The sequence below is a fragment of the Pongo pygmaeus genome, chromosome 15 (genome assembly GCF_028885625.2).
Source record: "Pongo pygmaeus isolate AG05252 chromosome 15, NHGRI_mPonPyg2-v2.0_pri, whole genome shotgun sequence".
In the NCBI taxonomy this organism is placed as follows: Eukaryota; Metazoa; Chordata; class Mammalia; order Primates; family Hominidae; genus Pongo; species Pongo pygmaeus.
This window is the reverse complement of record NC_072388.2, coordinates 104,363,709-104,391,093: the sequence shown is the minus strand read 5'-3', so window position 1 is coordinate 104,391,093 and position 27,385 is coordinate 104,363,709. Positions and strand designations below refer to the sequence as shown.

Here is a 27,385-nt window from a genome sequence, read left to right as displayed (position 1 = left end):
ACCCGCCTAGACCTCCCAAAGTGCTGGGATTACAGGTGTGAGCCACCATGCCCAGCCTATTCTTTTTTGTTTGTGGTAATGGCCATCTTAATGGATATGAGGTAGTGTCATGTGGTTTTGATTTGCATATCCCTGATAAATAATGTTGAGCATCTACTCATGTGCTTGTTGGCCATTTGCATGCCATGTTTGGAGAAACGTCTGTTCAAGGGCTTTGCCTTTTTTTTGAGACAGAGTCTCACTCTATTGCCCAGGCTGGAGTGCGGTGGTGAGGGCGCACTGCAACATCCGCCTTGCAGGTTCAAGCGATTCTTGTGCCTCAGCCTCCCAAAGAGCTGGGATTACTAAAGTGCAGTTTGCCCATTTTTAATCGGTTTTGTTCCTGAGTTGTAGGAGTTTTTTGTATATTCAGTATGTTAACTCCTTATGAGATAGATGGTTTGCACATAGTCACTTCCATTCCATAGGATATCATTTCTGTTCATGGATTCCTTTGCTGTGCAGAAACTTTTTAGTTTGAGGTCATCCCATTTGTCTATTTTTACTTTCGTTGCCCTTGCTCTTGGTGTCATGTTCAAGAAATCATTGCCAAGACCAATGTCATAAAGTTTTTCCCTGTGTTTTCTTCTAAGGGTTTTATAGTTTCAAGTTTGTGTTTGGGTCTTGCATTGGTTTTGAGTTAGTTTTTGTGTATGATGTAAGGTAAGGGTCTATCTTTATTTGCAAGTGGATATCCAGTTTTCCCAACACTGCTTATTGAAGAGACCATCCTTTCCCCATTGTGTAAGAAGTTCTTGTCACCCTTGTTGAAGGTCACCTGTCTGTCATTGTTGTTTCTGGCCCTGTGCTGTCCTGTCCTGTCCTGTTCTGTTCTGTTGGTCTGTAGGTCTGTATGTCAGCACCATACTGGCTGTTAGACTTTTTAATTCTTTTCTTGACAGTGGCAATTTATTTGCTTCTTTTTCTTATTAGTCCCTTTGCCTACTTTAAATAATTAATTTTGTTAATTTTTAGTTTTCTGTTATTTTAGTTCATTAATTTCATTGCTTCCTTTATTTATTTATTTATTTATTTATTTGAGATGGAGTCTTGCTCTGTCACCCAGGCTGGAGTGCAGTGGCACGATCTCAGCTCACTGCAACCTCCACCTCCCAGGTTCAAGTGATTCTCCTGTCTCAGTCTCCTGAGTAGCTGGGATTACAGGCGCATGCCACCACACCCGGCTAATTTTTTGTATTTTTTAGTAGAGACAGGGTTTCACTGTGTTGCCCGGGCTGGTTTCAAACTTCTGAGCTCAGGCAATCCACCTGCCTCGGCCTCCCAAAGTGCTAGGATTACAGGCGTGAGCCACCACGCCTGACCCATTGCTTCCTTAAATATACAAAGCGCTTAAGTTAATAAAGTTACCTGAAGGATTGAACTTTAATTTCTAATAGCGTTTGGAGGTGAGGGGACTACTTGTTTTTGCTCATTTTTAGTTTTTTTTTTTTTTTTTGCACTTGGGGTCAAATGGCATGTCCTATGTGCTGTTACCTGAAATATATTGAGGGTTTCTTTGTTTTATAATACCTGGCCATTTTCATAACTGTCCCACAGACACTGGAAAAGCATGATGACTCCATGGGGTACAGAATTTAGAACATCCTTGTTAGATTGAGCCTATGGTGATGTGTCTTAAGTCATCCCTTAGTCTTTTTTTTCCTAATCAGTCTGTCAAATTTCAGAGAACCATGTTAAAATCCCCCATTATTGTGGTTTTGAAGGTTGTTTCCAGTGTTTTTCCTTCATTTAATTCTTCCTCCGTCACTGTGTGCCTGCAGATTCCAGGCTGCTTGACATGGTTTCCTTTCCATGATGAAATGCCCATGCTTGTCCCGTGCCGCTCTGCCACTCCGCGTTTGCCCACCGTGCCGCCGCTGCCCACCACCTCCTCCTCCACCCTAGTCACTGATGGATTTGTCTTGAAAAAAACACTTTTTGCTTGTCTTTTTTGTTTTTTGTTTTGAGACATGGTGTCAGTCACCTAGGCTAGAATGCAGTGGCACAGTCATGGCTCAATGCAGCCTCGACCTCCTGGACTCAAGCAATCCTCCCACCTCAGCCTCCCAAGTAGCTGAGACAACAGGTATGCATCACTACACTAGGCTAAATTTTTCATTTTTTGTGAAGATGGGGGTCTCACTATATTGCCTAGGCTGGTCTCAAACTCCTGGGCTCAAGCGATCCTCCTGCCTTGGCCTCCCAAAGTTCTGGGACTCACAGGTGTGAGCCACTGCATCCGGCCCCAGATTTTTTTTTTAAGAGATGGGGTCTTGCTGTGTTTCCCAGGCTGACCTCGAACTCCCAGGCTCAAGCAATCCTCCCACCTTGGCCTTCAAGTAGCTGGGAATGTAGGTATGAGCCACTCTGCCTGGCTTGTCTTGAATTTTTTTTTTTTTTTTTTGAGATGGAGTCTTGCTCTGTCGCCTAGGCTGGAGTACAGCGGCGCAATCTTGGTTCATTGCAACCTCCACCTCCCGGGTTCAACCAAATTCTCCTGTCTCAGCCTCCTTAGTACCTGGGACGACTACAGGCGCACACCACCACACCCAGCTAATTTTTGTATCTTTAGTAGAGATGGGGTTTCACTATATTGGCCAGGCTGGTCTTGAATTCCTGACGTCAGGTGATCCACCCTCCTCGGCCTCCCAAAGTGCTGGGATTACAGGTGTGAGCCACTGTGCCCAGCCGTCGATATATTTACCAGTGTTTTTGAACTGAGTTTTCTATTTCAAGAATTAATGAGCGTCAAAGTCCCACCCACATTAGTACATCTTTTCCTTTCTTTTTTTTTTTTTTTTTTTTCTGTTGCCCAGGCCTGAGTACAGTGGTGCAATCACAGCTCACTGCAGCCTCAACCTCCCGGTTTCAAGTGATGCTACTGCCTCAACCTCCTCAGTAGCTGGGACTAGACCACACCCACTAATTTTTTTTTTTTTTTTTTTTTTTTTAGAGACAGAGTCTTGCTCTGTTGCCCAGGCTGGAGTGCAGTGGCATGATCTTGGCTCACTATAACCTCCACCTCCCAGGTTCAAGCAGTGCTGTAGTCTCAGCCTTTCAAGTATCTGGGACTATAGGTGCCCGCCACCACACCCGGCTAATTTTTTTTTTTTTTTTTTTTTTTTTTTTTTTTTAGTAGAGACAGGATTTCACCATGTTGTCCAGGGTGGTCTCGAACTCCTAAGCTCAGGCAATCCACCTGCCTTGGCCTCCCAAAATTCTGGGATTGCAGGTGTGAGCCATCACACCCGGCCTCACACCCACTAATTTTTTTGTTTGTTTGTTTGTTTTTTGAGACAGAGTCTCACTGTGTCATCCAGGCTGGAGTGCAGTGGCATGATCTTGGCTCACTGCAATCTCCGCCTCCTAGGTTCAAGCGGTTCTCCTGCCTCAGCCTCCCAAGTAGGTGGGATTACAGGCGTGCACCACCACGCCCAGCTCATTTTTTGTATTTTAGTTGAGACAAGGTTTCACCATGTTGCCCAGGGTGGTCTCGATCTCCTGAGCTCAGGCCATCCACCCGCCCTAATCTCCCAAAGTGTTGGGATTACAGGCGTGAGCCGCAGCACCCGGCCCCAGTCAAATTTTTTTTAAAAATTTTTGTATAGACTTCGTCTTTGTATTGCCCAGTCTATAAGCATATCTTTTTTTGAGACAGAGCTTCGCTCTTGTTGCCCAGGCTGGAGTGCAATGCTGCAATTTCAGCTCACCAAAACCTCCGCCTCCCTGGTTCAAGCAATTCTCGTGCCTCAGCCTCTTGAGTAGCTGGGACTAGAGGCATGCACCACCACACCCTCCAAATTTTGTATTTTTAATAAAGATGGGGTTTCTCCATGTTGGTCAGGCCGGTCTCGAACTCCGGACCTCAGGTGATCCGCCCACCTCGGCCTCCCAAAGTGCTGGGATTACAGGTGTGAGCCACCGCGCCCAGCGTATAAGCATATTTTTTATCATTCTTTTTATTTCTAGCTCCGATGATTGTATCTTATTGAAAATCATTAAAAATCTTAGCAATTATTTTAAATTATCTTATTTTTTTCTCCCAATAATATATATTTTAGCAGCCAAATCACCACAAATTATTTGTTTTTATCTTTAGTTGTGGGTGCATAGCGGGTATGTGTATTTATGGGGTACATGAGGTGTCTTGATGCGTGCATGCAGTGTGTAACAATAACATCAGGGTAAATGGAACATCTTTCACCTCAAGCGTTTATCCTTCATGTTACAGACACCCTCAGCTGGAAAGGGGGGGCCGCGTCGTGAGTATGAACGGATGCAAGTCATAGCCACCTGAGCCTGGTGGGGCACAGCAGGGCCCTGTGGAATCACATCCCGGCCTCATGCTCGGCATAGGGGAGCGCAGCTTAGATCCATGCAGTCGCTCAGGGCCCAGGCTGCACAGCGCCCGGCCTGTCCTGCTCTAGGCACTCCCTCACGGCACTGTGCCGTGCTGGCAGAGGTGCGCAGCGCCAGTCCTCAGTGTGCACACACAGCCCCCGTGGCACTGCCATGCTGGTAGAGATGCCAGAAGTGGGTCCTTCTCTCACCCATGAGTGTCAGCTGATGCCGGCCGGCTGGTGACTTGTGTGCCCAGCCCACGCCTGTCTTGCTCTAAGAGTCCCAGGACCGTTGTTGGGGGTGGTGCTGTCTGCATGGTCTGGAGGGAAGGCTGCTGGGTGTGAGCCCGACTGTGCCCTGAGCAGGGCGGCCATGCAGTAGGGGCACGCTGCCTGGCTCTAGCGTGTCTGCAGCAGGCTGGCTGGCAGGCAGCAGGTGGCCAGTGGCTCTCCTGGGTTCAGTGCGATGGCTGCCCCAGCTGAGGGTCAGAGAGGCTTTGTCCAGGGGAGGGGGACTGGTGGGGGGCCTGGGTGCCTGGAAAGACAAGTGCAGGTTGCCCCAGCCCTGGGCTGCGTAGGCCGCCTGTGCACGTGCTATGGCACACCGAGGTGGGCACTGAGGTGCTGTGTCTGCCACAGACCCGTGCCTGTATATTCCACGCTTTGCGCACCTGCTGGAATTCGGGGAGAAGAACCACGAGGTGTCCATGACCGCCCTGAGGCTCCTACAGAGGATGAAGCGGGACTGGATGCACACAGGCCGGCGCCCCTCGGGCCTCTGCGGAGCAGGTACAGCGGGCCCTGCCTGCCTGAGGGATGCTGGCCTGGGTCCTGGCTTCACACTTTCCTGACTCCTGAGTGCTGGTGGGCTGTGCCGTATGTTTGCAGAGCACTGAGAGCTGCCTCCAGCCTCCCGGGGCTGACACTGGCCTGGCCCACCGGGGTCCTCAGCCCTCCAGGACCTCCTGGCTGCCCCGTTGGCCTCTGCGTGTCCTGGCATAAGGGGCAGAACCCTCAGGGCAGAGTGGCCTTGACCCCAGATTGCCTACTTCTGGGGTGCGGCTGCATGGCCATCCCTGCCCGTGGTCTTGTGGGGCCCGGCCCCTGACGTGGATAGTGGTGTGGCCTCTCTCATCTGAGATGCTAGGTTGTTGCTTATGAGGGTGCCACAGGGCTGTCAGGCTGTCCCCCGCCCCCAGCTGGGCGATTGTTCTAGTTGGACCTCTGTGACCCCCCTGGTTGCAGCTGTCACTCAGACTCTCACTTTGCCCTCAGTGTTAGTGGGTGGATGTGGCCGTGGCCTGGTCAGCTACCCCAACCCCGGAATTGGAGCCCCAGGTCGGCAGGGCCCTCACTCCTCACCAGGGCCCTTACCCTCGTGCTCACAGAGTCCACTCTACCCAGCAGGCCAGGTACCAGCATCCCTGCACTGTAGGATTCAGTCCACCTGAGAAGCCGTTCCATCTGCACACACGATCTCCGTGTTTGCACTGGAGGTTCTGGGCCCACTGTGGCCTTGGTGAACCTGTGTCAGCTGCCAGCTGTGGCCTCGCCCCTTTCCTGCCCAGCCTGGCTCTGCGCCCTCAGAAACCCCAGCTCCCATCACAAGCTGTGTTTCCCGCATGGCCATCTTAAAGTTAGTTTGTTTGCTTTGAGGGATTACGTGAAGCTCTCGGAAACCTTCATTTTAATTTTCCTTGATTTGAAAATGGAATGGGATGCAGCTACCACCCACAATAAGATAGAGAGGGTCTCGTTCAGGAGTAGCCATGCCAAGTGAGGGTCTCACTGCCTGGCACAGACACATCTTCCCAGGCCATCATCTCCCTGACCGGGATCCGCAGTGTTGTCCTGGGCCACCACAGGTGCGCTGTCGCCCCGGTTCCCGGCCGTGGTTGACGGGGCCCGTCTCGTTGCCTTCCAGCACTCCTGGTTGCAGCCAGAATGCATGACTTCAGGAGGACTGTGAAGGAGGTCATCAGTGTGGTCAAAGTGTGTGAGTCCACGCTGCGGAAGAGGTAAGGGGCTCTCATTCATGGCATGGGGACCACGCAGAGGCTTCGTCAGTCCAGCTCAGGCCTGCTTGCCAGAGCAGGCGCCACCTCCTGGGACCCTGCTGTCTCCCGCCTGGCTGCTGGCTGGGACCTAGCCTAGCCCCAGTCACGCTATGGCTTGGACATGCTGGCGGGCTGCCTTGCCTCCCTCCAGAGAGTTCCCTGCTAGTCCTTCTGGGGCCGGCCCTGTCCCGCGGAGGCATCCTCCTCCTCCGATCTCTGTATTTTTTTTTTTTTTTTTTTTTTTTTGAGGGACAGCTTCGCTCTGTCGCCCAGGCTGGAGTGCAATAGCGTGATCTCGGCTCACTGTAACCTCTGCCTCCCGGGTCCAAGAGATTCTCCTGCCTCAGCTTCCTGAGTAGCTGGGATTACAGGCGTGTGCCACCACGCCTGGCTAATTTTTTAGTAGAGACGGGGTCTCACTATGTTGGTCATGCTGGTCTTGAACTCCTGACCTCGTGATCTGCCCGTATTGGCCTCCCAAAGTGCTGGGATTACAGGTGTGAGCCACCGCGCCCCGTGTTTCTAAGTTGAGGTGGAGGGTGATGTGTAAAGTTGCCCTAAGTCACAAACAGGCAGGAGGCTGTCTTTGACGTCAGAAGCCTGGTCTGTCTCCTTTTTGGTGTGGCCCGTCCTGGACTTTGAGAGCCCAGGTGACCCCTGTCCCAGTGAGAAGCCGGAGTTCCATAAGAGGTCCCCGCATCAATGAAATGAGTGGCGCAGCAAGCCAGGCAGGCAGGGGCGGGGCTTTGCATCCCTGCTTTGCTGGGTGGTATTTGTCGGGGTTCCTCACAGCTCACCTGCACCGGCAGCCCTGTTTCGTAGATTTTGACAAGGTAAATGTGACAGTGGAGTTGCTGCAACCTGTAACTGCTGTGACATTTATCACAAATCTTAAACACAGGGCTGCTGTTTTTCAGCTGAGATTGTGTCCTGTGGCATTTTCCAAAACCAGCTGTAAAGTATTTCTCTTTAAACATCTGACCATTGATTCTGTAAAAAACCTTTGATTAAACGTGTTGGAGGTTGTGTAGTGTGTAGAGGCGTTCATAAGAACTGAGCCCCATGGCTCACAGGCCTGCAGGGCCCCTTCCTGCCCGACTGCCAGGTGCTGAGGTTCCAGCCCAGCCTCCTCTCTTCAGGCCTTCTGAGTCTTCCGCCTAGGATTGGGGTCCTCTGTGAGTGATGAGGGTGCCTGTGGGCCTTTCTCCTAGTGAGCAGAGGTCCGGGCAGGATCGGGTAGGGGTGGAGAAGCCGCCAGAAGGGACCTGGGCGCCGAGGAGCAAGGCCTGAGCGCCAGGCCCTGTGGAGGAACGTCTGGCAAGCACAGTTCATTTATTTGTTTTTATTTTTATTTATTCATTTTTTTGACACAGAATTTCGCTCTTGCCGCCCAGGCTGGAGTACAGTGGCACGATCTCGGCTCACTGCAAGCTCCGCCTCCTGGATTCAAGCGATTCTCCGGCCTCAGCCTCCCAAGTAGCCGAGATTACAGGCTCCCACCACCGTGCCCAGCTAATTTTTGTTATTTTTAATAGAGACGGGGTTTCACCATGTTGGCCTGGCTGGTCTCAAACTCCTGACCTCAGGTGATCCTACCACTTCGGCCTCCCACATGCTGGGATTACAGGCGTGAGCCACTGCGCCTGGCCCTTTATTGTATTTTTTATGTATTTTTTGAGACAAAATCTCTCTCTGCTGCCCAGGCTGGAGGGCAGTGGCACTATCACAGCTCGTTACAGCCTCAACCTCCTGGGCTCAAGCGATTCTCCCTGACCTCAGCCTCCCAAGTAGCAGAAACTGCAGGTGTGCACCACCATGCCTGGCTACTTTTTTTTTTTTTTTTTTTTTTTGGGTAGAGACAGAGTCTCACTGTGTTGCCTAGGCTGGTCTCGAAGTCTTGGACTCAAGCAATCCACCCACCTTGGGCTCCCAAAGCGCTGGGATCACAGGCATGAGCCATGCCCAGGCGGAAGCTCAGTTTTAAACAGCTGTTTTCAGAGCCACCAGCTCCATTTCCTATGTCCGGCTCCGTTTTAGGCTCACGGAATTTGAAGACACCCCCACCAGTCAGTTGACCATTGATGAGTTCATGAAGATCGACCTGGAGGAGGAGTGCGACCCCCCTTCATACACAGCTGGGCAGAGGAAGCTGCGGATGAAGCAGGTAGCGCCGGCCTTGGTGTCTGTCTGTGCTGGGCTTGTCAGCCTTGGGGGGAAGCCGCACACCTCGACTGGGGTGGTAGCGGAGCTGGTGCCATCCCAAAGCCTCATAGCCGCTCTTCAGTGCTATGACCAACCAGAGCCCGAGGCTCCGGGATGCACCTCACACAGACTCTGGGAAGTGCCACCTCTTCCCGTGGGGGACACAGGCCCATAGCTCCACCTCCACCGCTGCGTACCTCTAAGTTCTAGCAGCCTGTGGTCCCTGGGGCCCACGGGGCACCCCAGAGGCTGCACTGTGCACCAGGGCCTCCCTTCACGAAGCCTCTCGTCCTGTTCCCTTTCAGCTTGAACAAGTCCTGTCAAAAAAACTGGAGGAGGTTGAAGGTAACCAACCGATCTTCCCATACAATGCTTCTGTTTTGTTGGGAAAATTGATTTTGTGCTGACTTTTTGCTTTTAACTTATGACTTCAGGTGAAATATCCAGTTACCAGGATGCAATTGAGATTGAACTAGAAAACAGCCGGCCAAAGGCCAAGGGGGGCCTGGCCAGCCTGGCAAAAGATGGTGAGTCCACTGTGCCCGGCCCCTATTCAGACCTTTAAAATGTGCTAGAGTCTCAGCAGATCTCTTCAGGATCAGAAAAAGACCTGGAAAGGGAAGGGGATTATCTACAGAATATAAGTTTACCACCGGGCATGGTGGCTCACGCCTGTAATCCCAGCACTTTGGGAGGCCGAGGCAGGAGAATCACGAGGTCAAGAGATTGAGACCATCCTGGCCAACATGGTGAAACCCTGTCTCTACTACAAATACAAAAATTAGCTGGACGTGGTGGTGCGCACCTGTAGTCCCAGCTCCATGGGAGGCTGAGGCAGGAGAATCACTTGAACCTGGGAGGTGGAGGTTGCAGTGAGCCAAGATCGCACCATTGCACTCCAGCCTGGGTGACAGAGCAAGAATCCGTCTCAAAAAAAAAAAAAAAAAAAAAAAAAGTAAGTTTCCCCTACAAAAGACAGCTTTGCGGGGCCATTTCAAAATATGTCAAAGATATTTTGGGGTAAAATATTTTGATTTCTTTCAGGGCCTGCTACCTGTCATTGATGTTGTACTAGAGTCAGGTTGGAATTTGGTATCTGTTGCTACAAAGTCTGGTCAATCATCAGATCTCTGTTTTGATGTTAATGCTGATGAGCTGTGCCTGAACTCCAAAGGGAGGGGGTATAAGCGGGTATAATGAGGCGTGTCTGACCCCGCCCCCGCTTCCCATCATGGTCTGAACTAGCTTTTCAGGTTTCTTTGAAATCTCCTTGGCCAAGAGAAGGGATCCATTTGGTTGGTTGTGGGGCTTAGAATTTTGTTTTGATTTGTATTCTGTACTGTGTTTTTTCACTTGGGGGTTAGTAGGAGCCACGAGAGGGCCTGAGAACAGAGGCAGGAGGTAGGGAGGCTGTTGCAGGAACCCAGGGTGAGAGACCTGGCCCAGCCTGGTCAAACAGTCCAGGGAGTGTGCATGTCCAGGGAATGTGGCAGCCGGAGCCCCCAAGGCTCCTGGCACCTGTGGCCTGGGCCCACTTGCCCGAGGAGGGGCTTCTAAGAGGCTGCTCTCTCCAGAGGTCATCGCCCACTGACATCTGCTGTCTGGGGATCAGGTGCTTTCCTCCAAGGAGCCATTCCTCACCATGGGGACCCCTCCAGGACTCAGTGCTAGCCAGGAATTTTATATTGGAACACATTCAGAAGAAAGCATTCTAAGACTAGGGAGTGGGTCAGAAAGCAATCTAAGACTAGGGAGTGGGTCAGAAAGCAATCTAAGACTAGGGAGTGGGTCAAACATGGTGGTTCATGCCTGTAATCGCAAATACAGGAGGATTCCTTGAGCAGAGTTCAAGACCAGCCTGGTCAGCATAGTGAGACCCCATCTCTACAAAAAATAAAAAAATTAGCTGGGCGTGGGAGTGTGCACCTGTAGTCCCAGCTGCTCGGGAGGCTGAGGCCGGAGGATCACTTGAGCCCAGGAGTTCGATGTGCAGTGAGCTATGATTGCACCACTGTATTCCAGCCTGGGCAGCAGAGCCAGACCCTGTCTCCAGTACACACACAAAAAAATCCAGAGTGGGATGTTTTAAGATGAGTTTTGCCAACCTTAAAGGAAGAAGCAGAGGCAAAATTAATCTACATAATTTATTTGGGTCAAGCTTGAGGACTGCAGCCAGGGAGGACATATCCCATTGCCCTGAATATACACTCTGGTGAGCAGCAGTTACAGATGGACTTTTTCTGTTTTTGGAGACAGAGGCTCACTCTGTCACCCAGGCTGGAGTGCAGTTGCATAATCTCAGCTCACCACAACCTCCACCCTGTAGTTTGAAGCAATTCTCCTGCCTCAGCCTCCTGAGTAGCTGGGACTACAGGCACGCGCCACCACGCCCAGCTAATTTTTGTATTTTTTGTAGAAACGGGGTTTCGCCACGTTGGCCAGGCTGATCTCGAACTTCTGACCTCAAGTGATCTGCCCACCTTGGCCTCCCAAAGTGCGGGATTACAGGAGTGAGCCATCCTCAGCTACAGATGGATTTTTAAAGGCAAAAAGGGACAGTGATTGGATAGATACAAAGTTGTTTGTCGGGAATTCTCATTGGCTTACAATAGTAACGTTCATTCGTGATTGGCTGTACATCGTTAAACTATTGGGTGTGGCGTTATTAGGTTAGTTTAGAGCTACTTGTGGCAACAGCAAGTGGTTTCAAGAAATGAACACGTAGCTCAAGGGGGAGAATTCACATTCCTCCCGTGAAAATTCTTTTCTCAGTCTTTTAAATTTACCATTGGGTGATTTTTAACAGCTTTATTGAGGTGTAATTGCCTTATGAAAACTACTCATTTAAAATGTGTCCTTTAATTTCTGAACTTTGACGTCTGCACACACCTGTGAAGCCATAGTGACAACCAAGAAGACCCACAGATCTGTGGCTCCTGCGGGGTCCACAGGCCCTTGGTCACCACCCCCCCTCCTGCCCCAGGCCACCAGTGAGCTACTTTTTGTCACTATAAATTAGTTGTATTCTGTAGAATTCCGTAGGAGTAGGATCACATAGTATATGTTTTTCCCTTCGGCTTTTTTCACAGTGTAATTACGTTGAGTCATGTGTCATTGGTTTGTTCATTTGTGTTGTGGCGTGGCAGTCGGTAGTCCTTCAGCATGCTGAGGGTGTGTAGCCATTCATCTGTTGGAGGACATTGCACGTTTGGGGCTGTTTCAGATGTGCTCCTGAACACTCGTGTACAAGTCCTTGTGTGGACGTTGATTTCCTTTTGGGTCAATTGCTGAGGAGTGAAATTGCTGGGTTATGTGAAAGGCAAGTGTGTATGTCTTTTTTTGTTGTTTCTGAGACAGGGTCTTACTCTGTCACCCAGGCTGGAGTGCAATAGTTCCATCATAGCTCACTGCAGTGTCAACCTCCTGGGCTCAAGCAACCCTCCCATCTCAGCCTCCCAAGTAGCTGGGACTGCAGGCGGGCACCACCACACCCAGATAATTTTTACCTTTCTTCATAGAGACAGGATCTTGCTGTGTTGCCCAGGCTGGTCTGGAACTCCTGGGCTCAAGTGGGCGGTCACGAACTGCCTGTCTTTAAGAAATGATCAGGTTGTTGGCCGGGCACAGAGCCTCACTCCTGTAATCCCAGCACTTTGGGAGGCTGAGGTGGGCAGATCACAAGGTCAGGAGATCAAGACCATCCTGGCTAACACAGTGAAACCCCGTCTCTACTAAAAATACAAAAAATTAGCTGGGCGTGGTGGTGGGCGCCTGTAGTCCCAGCTACTCGGGAGGCTGAGGCAGGAGAATGGCGTGAACTCAGGAGGTGGAGCTTGCAGTGAGCCGAGATCGCGTCACTGCACTCCAGCCTGGGCAACAGAGCAAGACTCCGTCTCAAAAAAAAAAAAAAGAACTGATCAGGTTGTCTCCGAAGGGGTGGCGCCATGTGTGGAAGCGTGAGGGAGTGTGTGCCCCCTGCCTGGGAGGTGTGGCCTGGTTTTCTTTTCAGGGCTAGACATTCTGATGGTTGTGAAGGAGGAGCTTGGGGTGGCTTCGTTTGCATTTCCTTCAGGACTGGAGGTCTTTGTATATGTTCGTTTACACCAATATGTCGTCTTCGCCGGAGCCTTTGTTCAGATCTTTTTCCCATTTTTTAATTGGGTTGTGTTTTCTTGTGAAGTTTTGGGAATTCTTCATCTGTTCTAGGTTTAAGTCCTTTATCAGTTATGAGATTTGCAGATAAGCCTGTGGGCTGTCTTCATTGTCTTAACGATGTCTTTCAAAGGGCAATTGTTCTTAATTTTTTGGAAATCCGTTTTATCAGTGTTTTATGGATTCTGCTTTTAGAACCATTAGAAATGTTTGCCTTATCCAAGGTCACAAAGTTTTTCTTTTACATTTTTGTCTGAAATGTCTGTACTTTAACTCTCCCCCTAGGTCTGTGATCTGTTTTGAGCTAACTTGCTCAGGCAGTGCAAGGTGTGGGCTGAGGCTCGTTGTTTGGCACCTGACTGCCGGGCACCGTGCACTGACAGCCGTTCTATGGGTTACCTGGCAGCTTGGTAGCATTGTTTTTTGTCAGAAAAGTGGGCACCCTGGCCCTCTGCCTGGTTAACAAGTGGTGTGTGGATTGTGTACACCTAGGCTCCACCGAGGACACTACGTCCAGCTTGTGTGGCGAGGAGGACACAGAGGATGAGGAGCTGGAGGCCGCGGCCAGCCACCTGAACAAGGACTTATACCGGGAGCTCCTTGGCGGCGCCCCCGGCAGCTCGGAAGCAGCAGGAAGCCCCGAGTGGGGCGGCAGACCTCCAGCCCTGGGGTCCCTGCTGGACCCCCTCCCCACTGCGGCCAGCCTGGGCATCTCAGACTCCATCCGCGAATGCATCTCCTCTCAGAGCAGCGACCCCAGTGAGTTCTGATGGGGCCCTGGGGGTGCTGAGGTCATCGGGAGAGCTTTCAGGCGTGTCCCTCTCATGGGGAGAGCCGGATGCTGCCATCCTCTGTCGGGAGGTGTGGTGTTCTCAAGTGGTGGGCTTGGGTGGTGGCACCACCAGTCCCCACAATGGGGCCGTGTGGGCCTCAGTGGTCCTGGCGTGAAGAACTGGGTGTGTGCCGACGCCGGGATGCGGGGAGTCTCGTTGCCCTCACTGGGACCGCCTTCAGGTCACAGGAGCCACAGAGAATGGAGCCCACAAGTTGTGTCCAGGAGTCCCATGGAGCAGCTCCACCCCTCATCCGCTTGTCCAACATGGTCGGGGGAACGTCACTTGCTGAGCTTGGGCACGGCAATGACGAGGCACCCCTGCCCCATAGTGCCCAGGCCAGGCCACCATGCCCATCTTGCCCCCCCTCACCCTGCCCATTTGGCTGGGAGCTCTAGGAGAAAGGTGGGTCCCATCCCCCATCCCTGCCAGGACACGCTTCCCTGGCTGAGAGCCTAGACCTTCCTGCAACGCTTCACCCTCAAGCCCTGCCTCCCGTCGGGCACCAGGGCCTGGCCTCTGTGTGAGGAGCCAGGCGAATGTTTATCAAGTGACCTCTGGGCCAGGGGTAGAGACAGTCCTGATGGTTGGGGCTGCTGTGTGGGTGGAACCCAGGCGAGTCACACAGAGCAACAGGCAGATGGGAGGTGCACAGGCCCCGGGGCAGCCAACGGCACAGTGACCCTGAGCAGAAAGGGCCATTCTGGCTGGGGCTGAGGAAGGGCCGTGGGGGGCCTTGAGGGCTGCCTGTGAGTGCTGAGAGGAGCTGTCTCAGGCCTCGGCCCTGGAGCAGCATGGCAGGAGAGCACCTCAGACAGTCTGGCCCTGTGCTGGAGTTGACTTGGCAGCACGGGGCAGGCAGCTATGGCGTGGAGCTGTGGCAAGGAGAGGCTGTCCCAATTCCAGGCTGTGCAGATGCTGCCTGGACTGCGTGGGGCTGGGCAGGGGTGACAGGCAGGTTTTGGGGTGTCCTGAGCATGATCATGGAAGGCTCCCTCAGTCCTGGACTCCGGAATCATTTCTGTCCACAGACCTGTGGGCTCAGTGATGGGGAGCTGGCTCCCCTGAGCACAGACCCCCATCTCACTCCGTGGCCTGGCCTTTCCTTCCTGCCCAGCTTCCGTGCCCTCCCTCGGTCTTTGGTGCCTGACAGCCTCTGTCTCCTGATCTTAAAAAGTTGCTTTCTTACAAAAAGCACAGAAGTGCTGGGGTTTTCCTTTGTAGCTTCAGTTTAGCGTTCTGCTGGCTTCGCTTAGCGTCCTGAGCTAAGCATTTAAAGAGGTGTGGCCGTGTGGGCAAACAGGGCACGACCCACCAGTGCAGAGGAGGGGATGGGGTTCTAGAAGGCCCTTAGCCCAGACCCAGGGTCCTGAGCCAGCCCAGGTGGTGGCCGCGCTCCTGTAATCAGAGCTGGCCCTGAGTGACGCTGATGCTGTGCTTCCCTCCAGAAGATGCTTCGGGAGATGGCGAGCTGGACCTCAGTGGCATTGATGACCTGGAGATTGATAGGGTAAGTGGCAGTACCCATTCCCAGGAGGGGTGGGCTTGGGAGGGCGCTGCAGCCCAAGGAGCCTTGAGTGGCCGGGCGGGGTTGGCCACCTCCCCTACCCAGAGCCCACCCCGCTGGGTGAAGTGGGCTCCTGGCCTTCTAGCCACTGTTCTGGGATCCACCCCCAGACTCTGTTATCCAGTGTTGGCTCGGGGGCAGCCTGTAGAGAGGCCCCTGGCTTTGCCCCTGTCCCTTGCGGCCTTCTGGGCACGTAGTCTGCGGTAAGCACACATCGCACAAATAGCACCAGGATCAGCCCCTCAAAGGGTCTCTAGACACAAGAGGGCACCCACTGACTCCACATGCGCTGTGCGCCCCCAAACCCCAGGGTTTCCAGCCATTGGGACCAGCTCTTTGCAGTTTATCTCAACATACTTGCCGTCTGTCAGGCAGAAAGTCTTCTTCCCTGCTTTCGTGGCTGTGTGGTGCCTCAGACCCTCCAGCCTGGCCCGTCTGTACCTGAGCGGGAGGCTCTCACCCTCACTTGGCCCCTTTGTGGGGACCTGTGGCCTGCACTCTGGCTGGCCAGGGTCCTGGTGCCGGCAGGGCTTGCAGGCTGCCCTAGAGGGTCTCACACATGTGGCCTGCGTGGTTGGCCTTGGGACAGGCAAAGGAGCAACAGGTCCCCAACTCGCCACACACGGTGAGGCCTCAGCCCAGGCTCCGCACTAAATAGAGGCTGCCCCGGGTTCCCCTTCCTGTAACGGTGGAAATACTTCCCACTGGCCAGCGCAACCTTAGCATGCCCCGGTGTGCGAAGGCTAAAAGCCAGCCCCACTTCCCTGTGCTCGCCCAGTACATCCTGAATGAGTCGGAAGCTCGCGTGAAGGCCGAGCTGTGGATGAGGGAGAACGCCGAGTACCTGCGGGAACAGAGGGGTAAGTGCCACCCGCCCACACTCACACGCAGGACGCAAAGTCCCCAGGCCTGGGGCGTGGGCCCTCAGTGACGCTGGCCCCTTTTCTGAACTTTTAGAAAAAGAAGCAAGAATAGCCAAAGAGAAGGAGCTCGGCATCTACAAGGAGCACAAGGTGGGCGCCTGTGACGCTGGGCCTGGCCTTCTTGAGGGTGTCCAGGTTACAGGGGGCAAATGTCTCTGGAATGTCCCTTCCCCATGTGACAGGAGGGTCTAGGTCCCAGGGCAGGCAGCCGGAGGCCATGTGCTCTGGACCCCGGACCTACGTCCCTAACCACCAGGTCCTGCCCCGTGCTGGCCACAGGCGCCCAGCCATCGGCCTCACCTTGGAGGGCGTGTGCTCAGCCTTGGGATAACTTTCTGGACGCAGCACCGGGGCTGGACGCTGGGATCCCTGCCTGTGTAACTGGGGTTTGCTCTTCTGACGCCCTGGGAAAGTCCGGCTGTAATGCCTCCCTGCCTTGTGGTCGTCACGGTGACTTGCTCTGCCGGCTTACTCTGTGGTGGAATGTGCCTTCAGCTTCGTGGTGCAGGCAGCAGTGGTTGGGCCTCTGAGTGACTGAGCAGGAGAAAACACAGGGAGCCAGTTCCCTGCCTGCGAGACTGGGGTCCCTTGGACCAAGCTGGAGGTGGCTGGGATGCAGATGTGGGGCCTACCCACTCAGGAGGACCCGGGGAGCTTGTGGTCAGAGAGTTCGGAGCCCAGGGACTCCACCCCACCCAGCAGCACGTCCCAGACCTTGCTGGGCCACGCGGGAAGGTCATCGTGCAGCGGGGGGCAGCAGGGGTGGTGCGGGCTGATTGCCCTGAAGTGGTCCGTGGCTCCAGCTCCTAGAATGAGATCCAGGGTCTTCGGGCAGCTGGGGCCTTTGACGTGGGCCGCGGTGCTGGGATGGATTGTCTGTCTTCACTGAGTAGCCATCTCTGCTGCAGCCCTCACAGTGCAGCAGCATGTCGCCCTGCCCTGTGTGGGACCCAGGGGCAGCAGGGCCCTGAGCACCTGTGGCATGTTTGCTGCTGTTGCTCTCTGGAGGCCCTGCCAGCACCCATGCCAGCCCACGTGCCCCACTCACCTGGGAGGGCAGGATTTGACGTGGGCAGGCCCAGAGAGCACCAGGCTGGCTCACATTCTGGGAGGAGGAGGCAGGAGCGGCCCTTCTGAAGGCCTGAGCCAGGCCTCACCCGCCTGCACTCCTGGCCTCACGTGGAGCCCTTGATGGTTGAGTGCAGTGGGCGTGACTCATCTCATGGGAGGCATTCTTGCGTGTTTCCTCAAGCCCAAGAAGTCTTGCAAGCGACGGGAGCCAATTCAGGCCAGTACTGCCAGGGAGGCCATCGAGAAGATGCTGGAGCAGAAGAAGATCTCCAGCAAGATCAACTACAGCGTGCTCCGGGGCCTCAGCAGCGCCGGCGGGGGCAGCCCACACAGGGAGGATGCGCAGCCCGAGCATAGCGCCAGTGCCAGGAAGCTGTCACGAAGGAGGACGCCGGCCAGCAGAAGTGGGGCTGACCCTGTGACCAGTGTGGGGAAAAGGTACCGTCCTGTCCTGAGTGGCTGGGTTAGGGCAGCAGCCCAGGGCGGGCAGAGGCCCATGGCTTTGGGTCCTGGAGCTGCCGGAGGCAGCCGGGGCCACAGAAGTGCCTGGAGTGGCATTTGCCACCTGCATGCTGGGGACCGGTGGGCCGTCTCTGGCACGTTGACAGTGTCTCAACTCTCCTTGACCTGGTGGGCTGTGAGCCAATGGGCGAGTCCAGCTGTCAGAGGGGTCCTGCAGCCTAGGCTCTGTTTTGTCCCACGGAGGGGCTGGGACAATCAGTGGGGTCGGGAAGAAGAGTCCCCAGCCCTGCCGCCCTGTGCCTGCTCTGCGCGCCCTGGCTGCATTGCCGTCTCTACCAACGTGGTGGGTGAGAGCAGTGCACTGCTGAGGAAGGAGGATGTGGGTGGAGAATGTGGCTGAGGGACGGTCAAAGGCGGGATGTGCTGGCCTCAGCGCACAGGGTCACGAGGCTCTGCAGCTCTATGCAGGGCTGCCTTGGAGTGGGTTGGCCTCTGTGCACGGCTTGCCGCTGGGTGGCGGCTGCAGGCTCTCCTGACGAGGCCATGGGTGGCTGGGCTCACCTGCTGCATCTCAGGGGCCTGTGGCTGGTCCATGTGTCCCTTTGGCAGTGGAGATGGGGTTGGTGGCTTAGCTTCTGGGTCCACCCTTTGGTGGTTCCGACCTTCACTCTACCCCACCGAGTCTCCGGGCTGGGAGCGTCTGCTGGTCCTACTGCTCCTTGGGATCTCTTGCGTTGTCTCCAGCTGCTTCCGCCTGTGGGGCAGTGCTGACCCTCGGCAGCCCCGTCAGGGCCTCCTGTTGTCTGCGGTATTTGCGGTGGTTTCTCCTTGGCCTTTTGAGCTGCTAGGCTGGCCACTCCACCCCGTGAGAGTCGGCTGTGCTGTGGCCCTGCCCCTGCCCCTGCTCTGGGGTGCCCAGGTGCTGCTCTGTGAGGGAACCTGACCTCCTTGCAGGCTGGTGCTTCTCAGCCGGCATCTCAGCCCCTCAGGAGGGCCGCATGGGCTGTCTCCTCCACATCAGCCACACAGTGGTCCTCCGGGGGTGCATTCCTAGCACAGCTCTTGGCATATGTAGGAAGTCAGTGGGGCAGAGGTGAAGTCAGGGCAGGTCTATGGCTCGGTTCCCCTGTGCCTGAGCACTCTCAGGTTGGATCTGACGCCTTAGTCTCCATGTCCTCTGCCTGCCCAGCCAGCCTCTGTCAGCGCTGGGGGGGTCCTGTCCCAGTTGGGTGATTCTGGTGCCTGGTTACAGGGTTCACAGCCCCCTCTGTCACATCTGACCAGCTGGCCCATACAGGGCCCGGGTGTGCATGTGTGTCACTCTGTGTGTGTATACACGTACATGCAGTGCGTGTATGCCTCTGTGTGCATGCGGTGTGTGTGTGCATGCAGTGTGTGCCTGTGTGTGCACATGCAGTATTTGTGTACGTGTGTGCCTGTGTGTGCATGCAGTGTATGTGTGCATGTGCGTGTGTGCCTGTGTGCATACAGTGTGTACCTGTGTCTGTGCATGCAGTGTGTGTGCCTGTGTATGCATGCAGTGCGTGTGTGCCTGTGTGCATGCAGTGTGTGTGTGCATGCAGTGTGTGTGCTTGTGTGTGCCTGTGTGTGTGCTGCAGTGTGTGTGTGCATGTGTGTATGTGCCTGTGTCTGTGTGCATGCAGTGTGTGTGCCTGTGTCTGTGTGCACTCAGTGCATGCATGTGTGTGTGCCTGTGTCTGCATGCAGTGCATGTGTGCCTGTGTGCATGCAGTGTGTTTGCATGTGTGTGCCTGTGTCTGTGTGCATGCAGTGTATGTGCATGTGTGCCTGTATCTCTGTGCATGCAGTGTGTGTGCGTGCCTGTGTCTGTGTGCATGCAGTGCATGTGTGCCTGTGTCTGTATGCCTGCAGCGTGTGTGCATGTGTGTGTGCCTGTGTACCTGCAGTGTATGTGTGCATGTGTGTGTGCCTGTGTCTGTGTACCTGCAGTGTATGTGTGCATGTGTGTGTGCCTGTGTCTGTGTACCTGCAGTGTATGTGTGCATGTGTGTGTGCCTGTGTCTGTATGCCTGCAGCGTGTGTGCATGTGTGTGTGCCTCTGTCTATGCATGCAGTGCGTGCATGTGTGAGCTCGCGTCTGTGCATGCACTGCGTATGCACACAGCGCATGTGTGCATTGGTGCACTCAGTACCTGTGTATGTGCATGTGTTCCTGTGTCTGCACACAGTGCATCTGCATGCCTGTGTGTGTGCACACAGTGTGTGCCTGTATCTGTGACTGCACACAGTGTGTGTGCATGTGTGTAAGTTTTTGTGTGCAAGTGCAGGTGTGCATGCCTGTGTGTCTCTCTGTGCATGCAGTGTGCGTGCATGCAACACGTGTACCTGTATGTCTACACAATGTGGTGTGCAGGTCTGTGTCTCTGTGTACATGTGTGTGCATGCATGTGTCTGTATACACTGTTTCTCTGTGTACATAGGGCATGTGTGTCTCTTACGTCTCTCAACTGTGTGCAGTGTGTGTGCGCGTCTGTGAGTCTGTGCGCACACAGTGTATGTGCACACACATCTGCGTGTTCATGCACTGCTTCCTGCATTAGAAACCCATCAGTCTTCCCCTCAACATGGTCATGATCTGATTCGTGAATATTTAGTGTTCTAAGACGGAAGCATGAAGACCTCAGGGCTGGGGATACGTTGACCCCCCGCACCCCCACCCCCACTCAGGCCTGGGCAGCTCAGGCAGTTCCAGCGGGGCAGGGGAGAGGGGGTCTACCTGGGGATAGAAGGGCATGTCCCGGTTGTCCTTGCAGCCCATGGGGGCAGCTTTTCACTGAGGAAAAAGGGATTTGGACCGCTTGGAAAGAGGCAGAGGCTCCGACGTGGGGAGGGGAGGTGGGGAGGGACCACCAAGGAGGGGTTCAGCTGAGGAGGCACTGCCTCAGCCCAGCGACCACAGCGTGCCTCAGCAGCAGCTGTGCTACCTTGGGCAGCCCAGGCATGACAGTACCTCCTTGCTGTGGGGGAACCAGCCTGAGCTGCACCCCCATTCTCTTTGGCTGCCAGTGGCTGCCTAGCCCATCTCCCTCTGGCCACCCGCCCCTGGTCCCGTGTCGTGACGCATGCTTCCCCTGATGACAGACAACTGCAGAACCTGAGCTGGGCCATGCAGGGGTGTGGGCAGCTGAGCCATACAGGGATGTGGGCAGCTGCTCCCTCCAAGCTTGTCTCCTCCTCACTCTGTGGTCACTCGGGCTGCTTTGAGCCTCGGGGTCTTCCTCTAGCCCAGGCAAATCAGTCTGCCCTCATGCCTGAGTGTCCCACTCTGGGGACAGGCAGAGGGGCCAGTGTGGGCCGTGGGCCCCAGCGCCCATATCTGGAAGGGGGACAAAGTGGGGGCCCACCAGATGAGCTGCCCTCTTGCCTGCTTACAGGCCCCAGGATCCCCCCCAGGCTGGGCTGGGGCCGGGCTTCAGCCAAGCGGGGTCAGCAGGTGCTGGCACGGCTGCGAGAGGGAGCAGCCTGAGCCCAGCAGTGGGTTTGTGTGAACAATGGGCGCAGCACCCCACATCCTCAGGCCCCTGGCTGGGGACCCCCCTACAGGCCAAAGCCATGGCCAAGGTGATGCCAGGTGGGAGCTTGTTCTCCAGGCGCTCTCAGGCCCTCCCGTGTGGCCTGGCCGCCTCAGGTTCACACAGGATACTGCGTGGAAGGGGAAGCCCTTGAGACAGGCCCCCAGCTAGCCCGCAGACCCCGGGAGCCCTTGTGGTTCTGCACCCTTGAACACCATGCACCCTTTCTCCAGCTGGGCTGTGCAAGAGTAGGGAGCTTTCTGGTCACCCAGGGTGAGGCCTGGCAGAGCTGCTTCCTGGTTCTGGAAAAGCTGGACTTGTCCGTCAGGATCTTGGGTCAGTGCGGCAGGACCTTGTGGCTTGAATTTCAGCCTGTCCTCAGTGCCAGGTGGGGGAGGGAGGGTGTGTCCCTGCAGGAAGCGCACCCTCGTAACAGCGCCGCTCTCCCTGTGGCCCCGTATTCCTGCCCGCCAGCATCTGCTCCATCTCTGGCTAAGGTACAGTCTGCCGAAGTCAAAGAAACTGCCTCTTCCAGAGGTTGCAGTGGGCCGAGATCGCACCACTGCACTCTAGCCTGGCGACAGAGCAAGATTCCGTCTCAGGGAGAAAAAAAAAAGAAAAAAAGAAACTGCCTCTCCTTGAGCCAGCGGGGTCTCAGGGCCCTTCTCAATGGGGGCCTGCTGGCCTGACCTTCCAGAGCATGAATCTCCTGGGGACTTAGTCCCACCTACCAAGATTAGGCCTCCGACCCAACTGCCAGGCCTGCCTCCTGGAGCGCCAGCCACTTCTGGAGAGACCACAGTGGGGTGTCTCATCGAGGTCAGCCTGCTGAGAAGCCCCGCTGCAGGGCCAGCTGCCATCCCCAGAGGCCCCCACTCCACTGCACAGTAGGCCTGGGGATGGGAGTGGGGAGGGCGGAGCAGCACCTGTCAGGCTCCAGGAACCAGGCTGGAGGCCTGGCCTGAGGATACGGCACCACCAGGAGCCCTGGGAGCTCAGGCTCCCGCTGTCTCCAGACTGGAGCGGGGCCACATGGGGAGCCTGGGGCCTCAGCCTGGCTCACATCTACTGTCAGCTTTACCCCGAGCAGAGCTCCGTGTCTAGGTGTTCTGCTAATGTCCACTTGTCACGGGGTCCCTTCCCAGTGTCCTGAGGGTTCATCTGACACGTCACAGCCAGGCAGGGCCCTACCTCAGGCCCCCTACTGCCTCCCCACACAGCTGCGCCCAGGAGGGAAGGGCTCTGCCCCCGCTGCTTCCTTCCCCACAGGCCCTGAGCCCTCTCATTGCCCGCCCAACAGCCCTGTGTGTCCATGCTGGAGGTTGCGGGTGATGCCTGCGTCCTGTCCCGTGGACTCCCCTGTCTCCCTGGGGGGACCAGCAGTCTCCAAGAAGACTTGGCATGTGGAAGGCATCTTTGGCCTTTGTGTGTGGCGGTCCGGCGAGCAGGCCCTGGGCAGGGTGTTGTCAGCAGAAGTGGGGATTGCCCTGGGCCTGGTGAGGGTTGGGGAAGCAGTCTCAGGTGTGACAGTGTCCCTTCACCCTCCCTCCCCTCCTCCCTCAGTGAGGTAGGGCACCAGGCAGCTGCTTGAGGGCTCCAGCACTGTTGGAAGGGGAGTGGGCTGGGGAGCGGGGCATCTGCAGCTTCTTCGTTTCTGTGTCAAGTGGTGCACCCTGTTGAGTGTTGAGAGTGTGAATGGGTCAGAGCTCTGTGTTGACGTGCAGTGAGCACTGATGGAGCACACAGAGTCTGGACGCAGAACCAGACTTCCAAAGGGACTGAGAAACGGTCAATTAACGCTGGGAAAGTGAAGATGGGCAAAAGGGAACAAGTGGGCAGGCGTTCGGGAGCCTGGGCTGAGGCCTCCATGCCGTGCTTCCTTTTGCAGGTTGAGGCCTCTGGTGTCTACGCAGCCAGCAAAGAAGGTGGCCACGGGAGAGGTGCGTTGTCCCACGCAGCCAGGGCAGGGGGACCTTGGGAGGCAGCCCACCCATTTCTTCCTGGGCCCAGATGCTTGGTCTGTGAGCACAGGGAGAGCAGGCCTGACAGAGGCGCCTGCCCCTGCTGCTCCATACTTGCCAAGAGTGAGCAGCCTTGCTGTGGGCCTGGTGCCTGCAGGGAGCCTGTATGTAGGAAGCAGGCACTGCCAGGTCACAGGGCCCAGCCCTCCAGGGCTCAGGGGTCTTTCACCTGGACTGTCACTTGTTGGGGACTGTTCTGGCCCAGGAAACCAGGGTGAAGGTGCTGGCAGGTGGCAGGGGCTGGGGCAGGGGCTGGAGCAGCAGCCTCTGTCTGTGTTCTGGGAGCCAAGCCAGGCCAAGCCCCCGGGGGCTGAGGCCACAGTGTCCTCGGCCAAGGCCTATGGTCTGGAAAGGTGTTCTGCATTGTCCCCGAGCACTGGAGTGGGTCCCAGTAGGGTACAGGAGCAGGGGCTGGCAGAGGCCTGAGGGTGGGATCTCGATGCTGATACTGCTCATGGCACAGCCCCCAGGAGGCCAAAAGGGGCCAGTGGGCCTGGGAGCCCTGGCTAACCCCGGGACCCGCTGGAGTGGCATGAGTGGCTGAGCATCCTGGGCCCGCCCTAGTGGGTCTGAGGGGTCTGTTGCGATACACAGAACTCCCAGCTCTGTGTGTATCAGAGCCCCACTTCGTTCCAGGCTTTGCTCCCAAGCTCTCCCACTCTTGGATCTGAGCCTGCCAGGCCCCAGGCGGTCCTGGTGGAGAGCGGGCCTGTGTCGTACCACGCCGATGAGGAGGCTGACGAGGAGGAACCCGACGAGGAGGACGGGGAGCCCTGCGTCAGTGCCCTGCAGATGATGGGCAGCAACGGTGGGTGGGGCCCGACAGCAGGGAGGGGTTCAAGGGAAATGAAGGCATCAGCTACTGCCCCTCATGATCCCTGAACTTGGGCCTGTTAGCTTCAAACTAAATTTCTGTTTTTCCGTGGAAAGAAATTTGAACTAAGACATTTTGTAAATTGGTCATGTCAATTGTGAGGTTGGAGCCAGCCAGGGTCAGAGAGGCTAGGGACGGTGAGGTACCTGCCACGAGGGCCGCCCAGCAGCAGCATGAGGTTCCCAGGTCTGCCCACCACCACGGACCTGCTCGCCCAGGGAGGGAGGCTGAGGGAGCCCATGCTGCTCTCAGGTGCCCTTGACGAGGAGCAAGGCCCTGCTCTGGGTGCATGCCAGTCCCGGGAGGTGGAGAGGAGCCCAAGATGGCTCCTGGCGGGGTGCGGGGGCCACGGCCAGTGGGGCTGGGGCTGGAGCCGGAGTCTCCTGGAGGGGCACCAGGAACAGGGAGGGTGGCGGGGTCTGGGCTCCTGGGTCCCACAGAGACCCTGGGCTTCATGACTGTGCTCTTCTGCAGACTATGGCTGTGACGGCGATGAGGACGACGGCTACTGAAGTGTGGCCTCCAGGCAGGTGATGTCCTGGCAGGGGACCTCGCGGGTCTCCTCAGTATCAGACGGGCTTCCAGGACCGCAGCAGGCAGGCCCCAGCACTGAGACTCCTGCTGACAGGTGGCATCTGTCCCACAGCCCTCGTCCCATGTGGAACTTACCATTGGGATTGTGTTTCTATCCAGCAAAGGAAACCGGACCAAGCGTCTGCATGTGTGTGATCAGATGTGGGCCAGGTATACGCAGGACTGGGTCCCACTGCCTGCCGTCGACTCACCCAAGGACCCTCCAAGGCTGGCAGTGTGGTGTTGCTACTATTAAGGAAACAGGCTTGGGGCAGCCCCACTGCTGGTCCAAGTGTGTGGAGGGCTGAGTGTGCTGGCCCTGTGACTCAGGACCAGCTCTGGAGTCCCCAGCCCACCCTCTACACCGTTCCCTCCTGGGCAGCACTCGGCGCCATCGGCCTCCGCCAGAGTGGAAGCCAGAGCCCTGCAGGTGTCCGGCACAGCCGCGGGAGCTGAGGATCTGGCGCTTGAGAGGCAGCAGCTCTCCCGCCACCACGCTGAAGGTCCTCTGCCTCCAGCTGTGCCCCTGCATCCAGATACCTGCCTCGTCTAAGGCAGACACCCCCACCCCTGCCTCCTCCAGACCCCGCTCCCCCCCACTGCCTGCACCGCCTGGAGCAGCATGGGGGTCAGACCCCTGCCCCAGGGCCACTTGAGTTGTGTGCCCAGGAGCCCTGCGGCTGCCGGCAGGTGAACTGAGTGCCCGACAGCTGAGACTGGCGCCCGCCCGTCCTGAGCATAGCTCTGTAGGCAGTGCGGGCGTGGCCTGCATAGTGTCCTGGCGCTGGGAGTTCCCCGTGGACAGAGCCAGAGGGCAGTGGCGCTCCCTGTCAGAGCTGGATCAGGCCCCCCATCCAGGAGGGAGGGCAGATGGAGGCCCGAGATCCTCCCCAGGCCTCTTCATGGGAAGGCCCCAGTACCACCCGTAGGGGATCTCAGCTCTGGCATGGCTGCCCCGGATGTAGCCGAGGAGGGGGCTTCACCCTGTGTTCTTAGGAGAGGGTGGCCTTGAGGCAGAGCCGTGCCTCACTGACCCCCAGGGGCCTCATCCTCCCCATGGAATGGGCTGTATGTCCTGCCCCAACTTGGCCTGCAGCAGGCCAGACCCCCCTACCCCCACCCAGAGCTCAGCAGCCAGCCTGGGTCCTGTCAGGGCTTCTCCAAGGCTTGGGGGAAGAATAGATTTAGTAAAGCAGAAAGATCTGTTGTTACTTAACAGAAATTGTCTGAGGTTTGTCTGATTCCGTGTTGCGATCTGTGGCCAGCTGTCATGTCGGTCTGCTGGCTGCACGGCCTGGCCGTGGATATTAGCCCGAGACCCAGAGGCTGCCCTGAGTGAGGGGTGTGGGGTCTTTAGGTCCCCCCAACTACTGCAACAGCTGTAAGTGGGTGTGCATCAGCCTGGGCTGGACGTGGGTGTGCCACAGGGGACCGGGTGGACAAGTCCCCGCTTGGGCCCCCAGTGCAGTGTGGGCACCAGGAGGTGAGTGCTGTGAAGAAAGTGAAACAGCAGGACCAGCCCACAGGGGCTTCACTGAGGCTGGGGTGACAGGAAGCAGCAACTCGGCCAGGGTGGGCGGGCCTGGGGGCCACAGCTGGCACCCAGAGGCCCCGAGGGAGGTGCAGGTGGGCCGTGGGGCTGCAGGATGGGGGCTTGGAGAGGGTGCTCTTAGAGGAACCCTGAGGACCAGCTGGAGGGGCTCCCGGCCTAGCAGATGGCCACTGGGGCCGGGCCAGAGATGACAGCCAGGTGGCATGGAGTGGGGGTTTTGTTGGAGATCGAAGAGGGTGGATTTGGGGGGTGAAATGGGTGAAACCTGCCACCAGATCTTATTTGGGGAGGAGACCAGATGTGCAGCTGAGGGGCGCAGGCGAGGCAGGCAGTGCAGTGATCCAACCCTCGGCCTGGGTGCTGGGGTGCAGGGCTGGGGGCAGCGTCTGACTCTGGTGGTGCTGTTTGCCAGGCTGTGGGGCCCCAGGCACAGGTGGGCTGCAGCTCCGCAGGAGGGAAGGAATCCTGATCCCAGGGAGACCTGCTTTGGGGGCAGTTGGGTGTTGGAGGGGGTTTCAGGACAGAGAGCTCTGGCTGGGCACTTCCACTCGGGAGGCCAGGAAAGAAGGTTTCCAGGCTGCCTGTGCAGGAGCGGCTTGGCCCACAGGTGGTTTAGGATATTGGCTGAAGGGCCCGCCTGAGGCTGGAGGGAGAGGGAGGGGTGGAGAGGTGGGGGGGAGGTGAGGGCCAGGGAAAAGAGAGGCCCAGGAGGCAGTGGCTGTCACCCTTTGGAGATGGAAGCTGGGGGGTTATCACAGAAGGGGGAGGGTGGGGTGGGGCTCGAGGGCTGGGGCGCGGGAGAGGATGGCTGGGGTGTGGGGCTGAGGGGCACAAGCGGGGCCAGGCGGTGACCAGTGTGCTAGAGTCAAGCCCCACATTGGCTGGAGGGGAGGTGGGACATCTTTGGGCTGGTGGGGAAAGACTCCCTAGAGAGGGTGCGGCGTGGAGGGGAGGTGGGGCATCTCTGGGCTGGTGGGAGAAAGACTCTTCCCCAGAGAGGGTGCGGCGTGGAACACAGCATCCGGGTCCTGGAGCTGTGGGGACCTGTGCCACACAGACACTTTGTGGCCAAGGTGCTGAGGTGCTGCGGCCCAGGAGTAGACAGCCATAGTGGCCAGGTGCCTTTGGGTGCTGGCCTGAACCCTGGGTTTGGGCCTTCCCTGCC

The 27,385-nt window shown here is 56.5% G+C and overlaps 1 protein-coding gene across 10 annotated transcripts in view; it reads left to right on the top strand.

Moving 5' to 3' along the window:
- The window catches only part of BRF1 (BRF1 RNA polymerase III transcription initiation factor subunit), a 77,869-nt gene extending 51,979 nt beyond the window's left edge, over window positions 1–25,890 (top strand). For 9 of the 10 annotated variants that reach the window (XM_054449187.2, XM_063652108.1, XM_054449189.2 and 6 more), the window contains 13 exons: window positions 5,019–5,168; window positions 6,304–6,397; window positions 8,474–8,600; window positions 8,944–8,983; window positions 9,073–9,165; window positions 13,283–13,549; window positions 15,072–15,133; window positions 15,969–16,050; window positions 16,148–16,203; window positions 17,366–17,622; window positions 23,089–23,140; window positions 23,858–24,029; window positions 24,570–25,890. In XM_054449187.2, coding sequence (XP_054305162.1) covers window positions 5,019–5,168; window positions 6,304–6,397; window positions 8,474–8,600; window positions 8,944–8,983; window positions 9,073–9,165; window positions 13,283–13,549; window positions 15,072–15,133; window positions 15,969–16,050; window positions 16,148–16,203; window positions 17,366–17,622; window positions 23,089–23,140; window positions 23,858–24,029; window positions 24,570–24,607 — 1,490 coding nt within the window. In that variant the 3' untranslated portion in view covers window positions 24,608–25,890. The remainder of the gene's footprint in view (window positions 1–5,018; window positions 5,169–6,303; window positions 6,398–8,473; window positions 8,601–8,943; window positions 8,984–9,072; window positions 9,166–13,282; window positions 13,550–15,071; window positions 15,134–15,968; window positions 16,051–16,147; window positions 16,204–17,365; window positions 17,623–23,088; window positions 23,141–23,857; window positions 24,030–24,569) is intronic. The other variant, XM_054449188.2, reaches the window with a different exon arrangement.
- The last annotated feature ends 1,495 nt before the right edge of the window (window positions 25,891–27,385 follow it).